Genomic DNA, 13,332 nt, shown 5'->3' with positions numbered 1-13,332 from the left:
TTGACAAGCGATTTTTGGTGTTTACAGTCGTACTGCACTGCTGCACGTCTAGTTTATACGTTGCTGCTTTCTCAGCAAAAGGTGTTGTCTGGGCTGATTTTTGCGACGGTATTTTGCCACCGTGACATCAAACTTAGTTTTCTGTGCACGCAGTCGTCGCGATTATACTGTGTGGAGATCGTGCGATCATACACGATTACGAGGTGACTGTACGTAATGCATCTGTATTTCCTTTGTTGCTGTTTCCTGGACGTCTCAACTCAAGAGTCCAGAACTTTCTCTTTACAATTAACGTCGCCATTTTTTTTTGGGAGGGGGGTCACAGCAGGTCACAATCGTGACTCGAGCGGCGCCCCGGCGTGACCCCCGTGTCCCTACGGACTGTTACCGGAGCAGTTTGATACTCTCCAGGATTTTTTTATCACCGTCATTTCAACACATTGCCGGCGCAGTAGGCCCATGGCAGTACCGCCGCGTATTACTTGAACCGCCTGAGAGGAACCCACACGGCGTAGGAGCAATTTTCTTGGCTGACGTCTACCAAGATCAGCGTAATTTTCCCTTCAATGCACCTTGGGACTTTCGACACTTACAGTCACGTACAGGTCACATCATTGGACAAGCAAGCAAGAACTGTTTGTGAACTTTCATTAGGCTTATACCTGATTGTTGTTTTGACATACATACCTGTCTATTACTTTATTACCATATCTATGCAGACACTTCCGTTGTGGAGCAACTTCACTTAGAATAAATAACCATAATCAGATAGCGTCATTCCGTGTCTGATCATATAATTGCTCGTTGGTTACATGATTTTGAATTGTAGGGGAATCTTCTGAAAATCTTCTGAGGTCACCCAACGAGGCTGTATGTGTCAGTTTCAATTCTTATAATACAATCAGACGATTGAAAGTAAAGAGTCAAGACACAAAATAAATAATGGTTTGTTAAATTCAGACTTGAAAAGGCTGCAAATTTTGTGGACGAGTCTTTTATAAGGATGACACGATGCGTAAAATAAAAAGAAAAAATAACGACAATTGACCGCGAACTGACGTACATGCGATGGTCGTGTATCTTGTGCAGTGGGCGTGGTTTAAACTGAAGTGGCGTCACACTTACGAACCGGATCTCCATGTACTATGTGTGGACTCCGAGGGAGCGCGCGAGCAAGTGCAACACAGAGAGCTTGGACATCGATGCATATGTGCGCAGACGGCGCTAATATGAAATCCCTCTATGCCAGTTTATTGTTTACAAGCACTGACCGTCCTTGGAGTAGGCGGCCTCAATATCATCATTTTGAAATTTACATGAGTTTGGCACTTTCTGATTTATTTAGTGGTTGGCAAAAACTGGGCTTGTGCGGTAGGTAAAAGAAACTACACTGATGCAGTCAACCAGTGATCTCAGACTCCAACTTGAAACTTCTTGTGTATTCTCATGTGTTGAATTCATGTTATCATATAATGACACGAAGTTGATTGAGGGCATACACGACTGGAAATACTAACACAAAAGTCATAAACATTTCTATTATGTCAGATGTCCGGATGTTTTCATCGATCCCAAGAGAATTTGTGGGATTCCTTTGAATTTTTCTTCATTTTACCCATAAACGTTATTCTTACATTCAGAGCGTCCATGTAAATGTAATAGGGCTTTAGTTTTGCATTTCCTGTGCTATACTTTCGCTACAATGTGGCGCTAGTTCGTGAACGTTTCAACAAACGAGGTGATGCTAGTAATCAGCATTTTTAAATCTATACTTTCGCCGGTAATCGCTAAACTTATACGTGCCTATTGCAGAACCGCTACACAGAAGTTGATGGCATAAAACAAAGGCCTCATAAATAAAATTGGGAAACGTCTATCATAGTAACTTGCTATAATTGAAATATCTAATATCGGAATGCATTTTTAATGTTGTTTCACTTTTTGTTTGAATTTAAGTTTGTCTTAACTGTCAAACACCGCTTGCAAAACGTCCAGTTGTATTGTTGCATAATTATAGGCATTTCGTAACATTTTTGCAAATGTTATTCACGGCAAGTGAAAACGAGGCTCAAGGGGACTCGCGTGTCACGATGGCTGTAAACAGAAGGGACCTTACCGTGGTTCCCGAGATAACCTTCGGATTTGTGGAGGATTCCGGAAAAGGGCCCCAAAAGCAGTGGAGAACAACAATTTGATAAAGGCTTCAAGTATTTTTTCAGAAGCCTACATTCATAATTTGAAGGGTAAGCAGTTTATTAAACGGGATTTTATCTGGGACTTTTTGTTGACGTTGCACGCACGTACCGTTTATGTCTAGGCCTAAACGGCCGGTTGACGCTACGATAGAGCAGTTTGAAGACTATTTTTGTCATTCAGCGGGTTACCTTTGATGACTGGGCTATTTTCTTTTGGGAAGTTCAGAATTCTATTGACGCTAATTCGAAAGTTACTGATGTCATTTCATTATGCTGGACTAGATCGATCGGACTGTACCAAAGTGCAATAACATGTACGGCGTAGGGCCGGAGATTACTTTTTTGGCCCAAAGAAGTCATTTTAAATTCAAAATGTACCCTTGAAAAGTGGCCCCTCGTCTCGTTTGATCTTAACAATCCACTTTCTCTGCAGGATTTTGTTGTTTGGAAATCGATGGAAGCTAATTTCTGGTGAAGACCTTCGTTCATGATTGCTGCAACACGGCACTGGAGAATGCTTGACTGAGTTCGCCTACAGCGCGAAGTCCCCAGCGCAGAGAAAGGCCTATTATGGATAGCACCCCACTAAATGAATTATACACAGCTGGTACATGGTGAACGTCATGTTCCATCCCCCAATCACAGTCAATCACCCAACAAGTTGGTGACAAAAAGAGGTTTGTAAATGACAGGTTCTCGCGTGTCAATAAAACAGAACAAGTTTTATTTATGCAGCACTAACATTAATATCCACCAGTTAGACTTGGTCAGCTGATTGTGTCAGTGATACAAGTATTATAACTTCCGCTCAGCGGTGATGGTCGGTGATGTGTGTGAGTGACAGCGCGCAGGGGTCCAATGGCAAACTAGGCTAAGCTTACCAGTCACTGTTCAGGAAATGGCAGGCCTGTTTAAAGGCGCTAGCGGCCGCTTTGCTCATCATATACCGACTACCACTCAACTCCACCTTCAGACAGCATCCTGAAAGCGCAGATTGCAAACCAGACTTTACAAGGTGAGTGTTTATTTACACAAGTATACTCAGAAGAATCCAAGAACTATAGTTCTTTGTGTTTACGCAATGTGGAATTAACTCGTGAAGTATTTGGCTAGCCCTTTTACTCTGTCCCGTACAGAGGTTTGTTGTCATTTCTCAGGTAACATCAAGCAGTACGAACAAGGAACCATATTTAGGCCGTGTCCGAAACGGGCTTCCGGAACTACTGCTCGGTCCATTGTCTCCGCGTCTCCACCCATTTCCAATTGAGTGAAGACCAAGACCTAGCTCTAGACAAGGGATTTGAATGCAGCCTTACTGTCTTTTCGAAAATAGTTGAAAAGAAGCGAAGTGGCAGCGAGTGCACCTGTAAATTTTTCCTTGTGTAGCGGAAAACATGCTCGGATATGGACCGGCCAATAGCTGACAGAAGTTTTCATATTGCTTTAACTTCAATCTATAAACTTGAAAAGCGTAAATGAAAAACAGCATGAAACGTATACGTTTGTGATAGCGACCAATGATTGTAGAAGTCGCATAGGCCAGACTTGGATGTGCTAAATGTTTAGTCTTTAATTAAAAGAAAACGTATTTTTCATGCATTTAAGTCGTAAACGTAAACTTTGTTCGTTTTCCTCTTTGGTTCAGTTTAGAGGCAAATACGAAGTTAGATTGACTTTTCAATGTCCCTTTCACCGTTTATATTAATTTACCGTAGTATTCCGGCTGATTCCAGAGGGTAAATATTGACATTGTCCATACAGGCTCGCTCAAATTCTACAATTTTGAAAGAAAGTTGTAAAAGGCCCGATTGTTTCTGACACAGGTCACCCCCAAATCAACACCTGACTCGGATGTTGGTGTTACACATTCTTGCGTCTGAAACTAGGCATTCATGGAAAAATAAGTTTCACATTCAATATAATGTTACATACTCCTTTCACGATCATTGGAACTTCATAACTTCACAATGGTTAATATGCATGTTACAAGGTGATGAACTACCAATACTCTTTACCCTCCCGGATGGTGACACTATTGTACAGGCCCGCGGTCATTCAGTGGAAAATTGGGGGGGGGGGAGGAACAATTTTGAGCGATGCACACAGGAACGGAGCACTGAGAGCACTGCTTTCAGTTACTTTATTTTTAAAAACAAGTAGAAGAAAGCCAGGGAAAGCTCCATTTAAAAAGAAACAGAGCAAAAAACTAACCTTTAAAAATATGATTGTTTACTTTGACTCATCACTTTTTAAGAGAAACTTCAATCCATTTTTAGGTTGGCTATTTTTTGTAGAAGGTCCTAAATGTTGCCAGAACACCATTATAGCCCATTCATGTGGAATGACGCTTTTTTATAATTATGCAACGAGACCTGTTAATGAGGTAAACTTGTGAACATTTATATTGCTGTGTTGCGATTTCAGCCAACATTAAACTCCTCCGACTCGTAGACTTTCGTTCTGGAGAAGAGAGGTCACCAAGGTAAGAGTCTTACAGATTTCTATATTCTTTCGTAGTTTCTTTAAGGTTTTTTTTCTAGCTCATTAAAGGGAAACGGAGTATTAAAAATATGCTCGTATGCTGCTTGAAATGTATAATTTTTTTTGAAAAAGTCCAAATGTGATGATTAAGGGCTTAGGGCATGATTTTAGAATTTTAAACTTTCTTAAATGAGGTCTTAGCTGAGGAAAATGTCTTACACACTCCCACGAAATATGTAACACGAGAGACGGTAAACAAATGGAGATATAACGTGGAACCACAGACGTTCTTATTGCACCCAAAATAAATCAACAAAATTCCATCTCAAAATCGACCTTGACCATTGCCGCTCCTGGCAAGCAAATAAAACTCACAATAAATGATACCAGGTTTAGGAAAGAACAAAAATAATGGGGAAAAGGCCAAGGAACGAATAGGAAAAACTATCCATCAAATACGATTCCTTTCAGAAAAACAGTAAAGCTATTTTTGAGAGATACGCTCCTTTACTTTTCGTTGACCAATTTCCAATACGTGCTTGTGTTCACGATAACTTATCTTTCGAATCGGATCCTAAAACTGTCGATCTTCAAAACAAAGAATAAGACAAAATATTACATATGCAGTCTATTTATAGGAATAATTTATCACCAGCGCACGAAATGATTTCGAGTGCACGAAATAGCCTACAAACTGAAAATATTTGTGTATTCTGAGTTTATTTTCAAAGCTTGTCCCTTTAGGGGCTCCAAACTATTCAGTTTTTACATGGATTCAAGCTCGCTAGGTTCAAAATCAATCCAAGAAGTAGCACTTCGTTATGGCAAAACATTATTTTGTTCGACTGACTTCTAATTTTAAATTTGCGTGTTTTTCCTGTGTGTCACTGAGGATGCATGACTCACAATGTTTCAATTAACTGTCTTCACGTTTCCTATCTTTGCTCGTGTATTTTTTTTGCCAAGTACTTAAAATAAAGCTGTAGAATGTTCAGTTCAGTTATATTTTTGGTGGAAAGATATTTTTTGTTTTAATTCACCTTTATCCTCCAAGAATTCAGACTAGAATAAGGAAAAGTGTAGCAGATAATGGATAGGTCAGGGTCATACTTTCAGAACTAAATCCTTCTACACCATAATTTCAACATTTTTCTTTTCTGTATTAAACAATTTCATCTAGCTTATTAACCCCTGAATTTCCTTTCGTCATATAGTGGTGTTATCATCACCTACTCCTACTTCTAGACTTGACCTTATAAACAAGCGGAATCCCCCCCCTCAACATTTCTTTTTGACATTGCTGCAGTGCATTTCTTCAGGAGCTGAGCCTTCAGGACTTCCTAGAGTAACTATTTGCAGTCATTCTGCCAATAGGTTTGGGTACATCGAACATATCGTTCTTGCGCAGCGCGATTCGCTTAGAGACGAGTTAGCTAAAATGTAATTTTTTTCCTCTCAGTTTATATGACCGTATTCCAATGAACAGGCCCCATGTTAAAGAAAAGTTTCTTCACGTATTCAAATCGATTGAGATTGTACCAAGGTTTCCTTTTCAATGATTTTCGCATTTACTTTTACTGTTGTAAACACAAAGGCGCCTTTAGTCGTTTCATTCTGTTAACATGTATAGACATTGCACATTTCACTTTCGACAGAGGTAAAGTGTATATCTAATGATTTTCCAGGGGTTGGTAAAATCAAGGTGTAGTTGAGATTTATTGAAATACAAAGTATGATTCACTTGCGTTGCGTTTTCATTACATAGTCCATAAATTTCAAATGGGTATTCAATTGGGATTCTGCATGGCTTAGGTAAGGCAATTTGAAGTCCAGTTTTCACTGTACATGGTTTTTGAGTCATACCTGTTGCACAATTGTCCTGATTTGAATATGTTTTGTAACAGAATGCTGATTGCGTGTATATGGCTTTATCAATAATCTTGGATGTCCCCCAAAATAGCATTTGATTTCCAAATAACTAGGAAATATTTGTTTGGGGGTATATAATTAAAGGTTATACCTATACTGAAAATTCTTTCGAAGCACCCGTTCCGTTGGAAAGATACTTAAATTATGTTTTTAATCATCTTGCAAGTGTATGCAATCACTGAATTCAAATCCTTATCTATCCCACACCTGTTTTGGTTCTTACAACTTTCGAATTTCCTTCTCGTTCTAAACTTGATAAAAAACCAATGCAGAAGGCATTGGTTGTTTAATTACTTATTGTAAAGGAGAAATGAGGACGCGGGGAGTCCTTCGATGTGTGTTTGTTCGCTGAGCGCGTGCACCATTTATTCAATTTATTGATGGTATTCATGGAAATTGGTGGGAACAAAATAACGTAGGGCTGGTGGAGAGACTAGTGCTTGGTCAGGATGCAGTGATTGGTGATCAGTGGAAGATCTCTGACCATTGGAGATTTAGTTCTGGAAAATATAAGAGCATTGATAATCATTAAGTGTTAAAGGAACCGGAATACTCCACAAACGTCCTGTGTGCAAAAGTGTACAGTCCTACATGCGATACGGGACGTGTATGATTGGAAGGACATTTATTTTCTTCACTTCGTGTGGCGTAACCTTTTGCTCAGCTAAAACATAGAAAGTTAGAACACTAATGTATTCATAATGGTCTAAACAATAACTGGCTATCAAAAATGGGAATAATCACAGGTGTAATAACTAGGAGTTATCATGGATATAGGTTTTTAGAACAGGAAATTGTTGCTCAGCATCAGTAGCCAGCCCCACGCTCTTCATTTCCCGCGGTTGCTTAATCAGTTCGCGGTAGGCTCGCTTGGTGGCGCCGTTTACTGCCATATAAATCGCAAAACTTATGCAGTTTTAGAGTCTGCAGTGACTTTCATGAGCTGGTTTACTTTCAATTGAACTCGATCCAATTTACCTTGATCAGTTTGTTGCAGGAAGGTAATGTGATTTACCCTACTTCGACCACTTTGAACCACTGGAGGATCTTGTTTGTAAATTAAGAAAATCTCTCATTCTATGAGTCTTTCCAATGACGTTATGTATGTGTTTAATTAAGAGTTTCAGGTATGTACGATTAGCAATTTACGTCGTTGGAAAAAAAATGGCACAAATGTCCTAGTAATCAAAATTATCTCTCTGATGCATCATTGGATTTAATAAAAGTCGTCAAATAAGTCGTGAGGACAACCTCATTCACTGGTTTATCCAAAGTGTTACAACTGAGTTCGGACGCCCCATTTTCAAGACAATGGTGTTCAGTCATGCATGACAGGAGGGATACCATCAAAGTATCATTAGAAAGAATACTGCTTCTACTTTTCGGAGATCCTTATACATTATAATCATATCTCATAGTTTGGGCATATTAACCGTTTTCCTCAGGGTTTGTTTTTTGGGTTTTTTTTCTGGGACATCCTGTATAACTGCATTTTCTTTCCTTTCATTTTTATATTTTGTTGATTTCTTTGACTGAGTGCCCTTGTAGTCTAAAGGTCGGTTCATGCAAATGCACATTTGTGACATCAAATTACATCTTTGCGCTGCAAATTCGCAAAGGTTGAAAACATTTCCAGTGACAAATCCAGTGAAAATTTGTTGCAAATCTTTCTTGATGTGTCTAGTCCTGAACTGATTTTCTGGATACAATACCTTATTATTTTTCCTCATTGAAGAATTTCTTTGTTGGGAAAGAGAGGGCCCATCAGCCCGTACAAAAGTGGGCTGGTCTACCTTCCCCATGTCTCGCTTGACACTAATCCCTTGAGTTGATAAGCTTTTGATCAAGATTCCACGCGAGCTTATTGTGCACGTGCTACAAAAAGCTGCTATTAATAAAAACAACACTACAACGAGCATTCCAAAATGCCAAACCGTGACTCCCTTTAGCCCCCAACTTTCCCAACACTTCCAACGGTCATTTATTCCTTTTCTATCATCCTCATCTTTTTGTTCGTTTTTTGATTACTTTTCCAGATGCTAATCTCCATAGCGACCATCCTTTCAGTCACCATCCTTCTGGGTAATTCTACCAAGCCCAATCTGCTTTTACCAGGCCAGAGTCCACAGATGGTAATGGCTGTGAGTCACAGGTGTGTCCAATGTGTTGCCAAGGACCTGCTGCGACCCCTGGCACACCAGGTTTGCCGGGTAGCCCAGGCCTTCATGGCCCCACAGGGTCAAAGGGCGACGCAGGTGAGCCAGGTCAGAAGGGTGAGGTTGGTCCTATTGGTGCCATCGGTGAGCGGGGACCTCCTGGGAGCCCTGGACCCAAAGGGGACGACGGTATAGGCCTGCCTGGCAAAATAGGTCCAAGGGGTCCACCTGGTTTAGTTGGCCCGACCGGGGAAGCAGGGGTCAAAGGTCAGAGGGGCGAGCCGGGAGAAACTCCAAATAACTCCGCCCATCGGGTAGCTTTTACTGTGACGCGGACGAGCAATTTGGATAGGAGTTCCTACACCCAAATGCCCTTCCAGCGGATAGCAACACTTCTGCCGGGTACCAGTTTCGATCTAGCGACTGGTACATTCATATGTAATGTGCCAGGCACCTACGTCTTCATGTTTTCTGTGCATAATGTTGCGTCCACCTCCAACCGCGACCTCCGGGTTCATCTTAGGAAAAACAACAAGTGGGTGGTCACTGCCGCTAGCAGTGATTCCAGTCACAACGAGCGGTGCTAGTTCTCCAGCTAGGAGACACGGTGTATTTGATTGTGTACGGTACAGCCCAAGGTGATTCAACCCAGCCCCACACGTCATTCAGCGGTTTTATCCTTTACGGCTAATGTGGGGGTATAAAACAAAACTCTAATGTTCCCACTCGCTTCTTTTTGGAGTCATCCGAAATTTGTTTCCTTACATAGGCCCTGTATTATTTTGTAACACAGGAAAGAAAATAAGACGCAAAGGGGATATTTTCAGTAGAAAATGAGATACTTGAGAGGGGAAGCTTGGAGCTCTAGACTCTCCTGATGATTGTCTACATCGTGCGGTCGACAATGTTACGGTGGCATATACATGCCTTGTGTTGGGGCAAAATAGAAATATTTCTAAAACATTTTTTTTCTTCTCAGAGGAATTTTCATATACCCCCTCACACAAATGGAAAACTTCCATTTCTTTATTTTAAATACTGGAGCTTTCAATTGCTAAAGAATGGGTAACATGTCGGGAGCTTCCGAACAAGTCTTCATGTAGCCGCGCCCACATACCTTACGCTTGCAAAATGTGCATGTATAGGCCTATTCAACCAATTTGAACTTTCTCCTGACTCTCCTGACGACGGACAGAGCACACTGTCCGAAACGTTGAGCCTCTCCGGTTCTTATCAGAACCACACAGACTCAAAAAAGAGATATTGCATGGTGTTTACCGCAAGCTTTCCATCTCAATTTGAACTTGTTCAAGGTTTTACAGAGAGAAAGAAGAAAGCATGGAACACACACACACACACAAAACCAAAAACAAACCAATGGCTGTTGCAGTTTTTACTTACAACCATAATGGTCACAACTTCAGCATAATGCAGTCAGCGTGAAGGGGCATGTAGCAGTGGATCAGCGCAAAATGTACTGTTAATTTTACTTTACTTTTAAAAGTGGATAACATTGCCATGTGTGAAAAATTTTGAGTTGCTAGGACCACGGCCGTAGAACAACCCCGGCTCCTAATAATCAGCAAACGTATAGGAGGCTTAAGTGGGAGGGTTATAGGCCGATGCGAGCATGCGCAGGGTGGAGATGTGATCTTCACAGAATTGTGTATGCACCGGAGAAAGTGATTTATATACTGATGGAGTATGAAAGTCCGAAGAAAATATGTTGGGGACACATATGCAGCAAGGTATGAGACGGAGAGAACCCCCCCTGCTTTGTGTTGGTCATTGTCTCGCAGGAATTTGCGGAATTCCTTTCAGACATCTGGGGGGGGGTGTTAAGTAAACAATAGTCTGGAATGTGTATAGGGATTGGACGTGTTGGGGGGTACCCCTCGGTCTCATTTCTTGCTGGGTATATGACGAGAACCGATGTGCCGTCAGAGCTTTCTGACTATTTCATAATTTCCAGGTAGGCGTGAAAGCAGGAGTTTAAACTAGGAGTTAGGGAGCGTTGAAATTAAGATTGGTTTGGGATTGAAAGTAAGTGAGGTTGAATATCAGGGGGGGTTCCAATCCCTTCAAACTTACAGTCCTTAGCGCCATCTATGAGAGTTAAATCTCTAGTGGATCCAAGGACCAATGATGCCACCGTCTTTTCAATAGAATACTGTGGACTTGTTATTACAGACATTGTCTTCGAATGTCAAAAAGTACACAGTCGTCTCCTTCAAAATGTGACCGGGTTCACTGGCATTTGGTTTGGGGCAAGACTTAGATAGGCAGAAGCACTACGGGCTTAAAAACTGTACAAATCGTGTACACTGCATTTTTATAGCTCCTGCCAGTTTAAGTTGGTCTGGTAATTGGAAATTTTTAAATGAGACCTTTTATATTTTAGCAAAAATGGGAGAAGGAAATTCGTATACACTCAACAGTCAGGACGGAAGCATTTAAGACTCTTTTCAGTTTCTCAGTGACTGTTTTTGTTTTCTCAAATCAACATCTGTGAGAGCGTAAGGATAAAGGGACATTTTTTATATCTTCATGATTACTGCAGAAATGATCAATTTTTTTAATTGATGTTGTTAAGAATATAAAGTTTTGCGAAGGTTATGAATATTAAGTGGGCCAATCGCTCTGCGACTGGCATACTGTACCTCGCTTACTGCTATGGGTCTATAAATGTTATTTGCTCCAGTGCCACGACCCGACGCATTCTTGACCAGTGGAATGGACTGTGGAATTTCCTACCGAACTTAAAAGTGTTGCAATATCGTCCCTTGGCGGATTCTTAGCTTTCAGTTTGCTGGAGCTATATATGCAATCACACATATGAAGCCAAACCACGGTTCACAACCATGCACAATGCATGACATCTAGATGCTCACCAACCATAAAAACTTCAAGTGTGAAATTAGGCTCCTAAAACATTCGGGCTTTATTTTCCTTTAAAAAAAAGGATCTCCCTGCCCACAACTTCGACCCGGGATTCGAACCCACACCCCATACGTCACAATCCAGTATGCCATAACCGCTCGACTACCGCAATTCCCACAAATTGATGGTGTTTTTACTGTTCATATAACGATGAACGGCTGCAACGCAAGCCTAATACACATTGCGCAATACGCAATACAAACACAACCACCGTGGTTTGGCTTCATACGTATGGTTGCATATATATCTCGTTTGCTGGGGGTGGACAAGCAGGGATATTTTCTCCTTGCATGGGCACGCGACATCATTATGCCTTCCTTTTCGTCTTTCCGTTGCCGTGTCGCCAGGGCGAGACCAGGTTCCATCACCGCTAACTATGGTCTTCCGTTTTGCCATGTTCTTTCCGCCGGTACCACAGCCTTCCATTGCAAGTCATCTGTGGAGTGCTTGACCTCGCCCACTGTTATTCGTCCTCCGAACTCCCGTTTGGTTTGGTTCTGGCGGCTCATCAGGATTCCACTCAGGGAGGTACCTCCCCTTGCAATGGCCAACTTGTGATTTGTTTAATTTAACATCGTATAATTCTTTGAGCACCCATTTCATTTAATTTCGTTTATGTGTTAATTGGCAATATTGAATAATTAAAATAATTCTACTTCTATTTTTGAGCAAATCCCTTGATTCCGATCCTCATATAATTCCAATGTTCTTTCCCCGTTCTATTATCTGTTGTGTGGATTTCCGACTTCGTATCAATGTATGCCATATAAAATATTATATTGATCACTAATTGACTTCTGCTTCAACGCGTGTATTGCACGTCAGGTACTCTGTCCACCTTTTACTATTTGACATGGAACCATATGCAAACTTGGGCACTTACAAAGTGTTCAATGATGGTCGCCACCGAGTCAGGCGAATAATGCAAACATTCCAAAATGCCTAATTACTGCCTGCATCTTAGGCCCGCTTCAAATGACCCAAAATTTGAATTAGACACGGCAAAAATTGGACGTTTGAAACAACTGCCGGTTTTCTGCCGAAAGTTCGACAGGTCTTGCCGCTTTTAACGGCAGAACAGCGGCACTGCTTCAAACGTCGAATTTCTGCCGTATCTAATTCGATTTAAACATCCCAACTCGGACCATCATGAGGGCCATTTTAAAATGCGCATGCGCCCACAACAGCTGTTTTCGTTTCGGCATTAAAACAAGATGGCGGCGCAAGAAAAGCGGCGAAAAGATCAAGGGGGAAAAAGTGAAGTGTCTGAGGCAGTTGATGCAATCAAAAAGTGGTTGATAAGGACCCAACAAAAGATTTGCTGGATTTCTTCAGGGAAGAAAACGAAAGAGCCAGCCAGACAGCATGAATTAAAACTGATGCAAATGCCCATGGCTGGGCCCAGCCAGGCATACTGCCAACAGCCTCCTCAATATGACCAGCCTCAAAGTCAATACTCATTCCAACAGTTTCCTGACCAGTTTCAGAGTCAACATTTCTCACGTCCACACAGGGTTCCAGATTCCCCCTATCCACGCCAACCGGGTCAACAATTCCCTTCTCGACAACAGGACCATCAATATTTCCAGCAGCAGTATAATGTAGTCACCTCTGGCTAGTCTGTAAAGACA

The 13,332-nt window shown here is 41.4% G+C and overlaps 1 protein-coding gene and 1 long non-coding RNA gene across 2 annotated transcripts; both read left to right on the top strand.

Moving 5' to 3' along the window:
* Positions 1-3,136: 3,136 nt before the first annotated feature.
* LOC110987913 (uncharacterized) lies at positions 3,137-12,400 on the top strand. The gene is made up of 4 exons (XR_002599345.2): positions 3,137-3,210; positions 4,620-4,677; positions 8,642-8,860; positions 12,120-12,400. It is a non-coding gene; the product is annotated as an uncharacterized LOC110987913 (long non-coding RNA).
* LOC147799007 (complement C1q tumor necrosis factor-related protein 4-like) lies at positions 8,866-10,944 on the top strand (the record flags this gene model as incomplete). The annotated part of the gene is given in 2 exon segments (XM_087136750.1): positions 8,866-9,331; positions 9,334-10,944. Coding segments are annotated over 2 exon segments (585 nt in total), but the record flags the coding sequence as incomplete, so codon positions are not given.
* Positions 12,401-13,332: the final 932 nt, after the last annotated feature.

Source organism: Acanthaster planci, linkage group LG05, assembly GCF_054643075.1.
Source record: "Acanthaster planci isolate LZ-2023a linkage group LG05, COTS_SCS, whole genome shotgun sequence".
NCBI lineage: Eukaryota > Metazoa > Echinodermata > Asteroidea > Valvatida > Acanthasteridae > Acanthaster > Acanthaster planci.
This window is presented reverse-complemented; position numbering and strand designations above follow the sequence as displayed.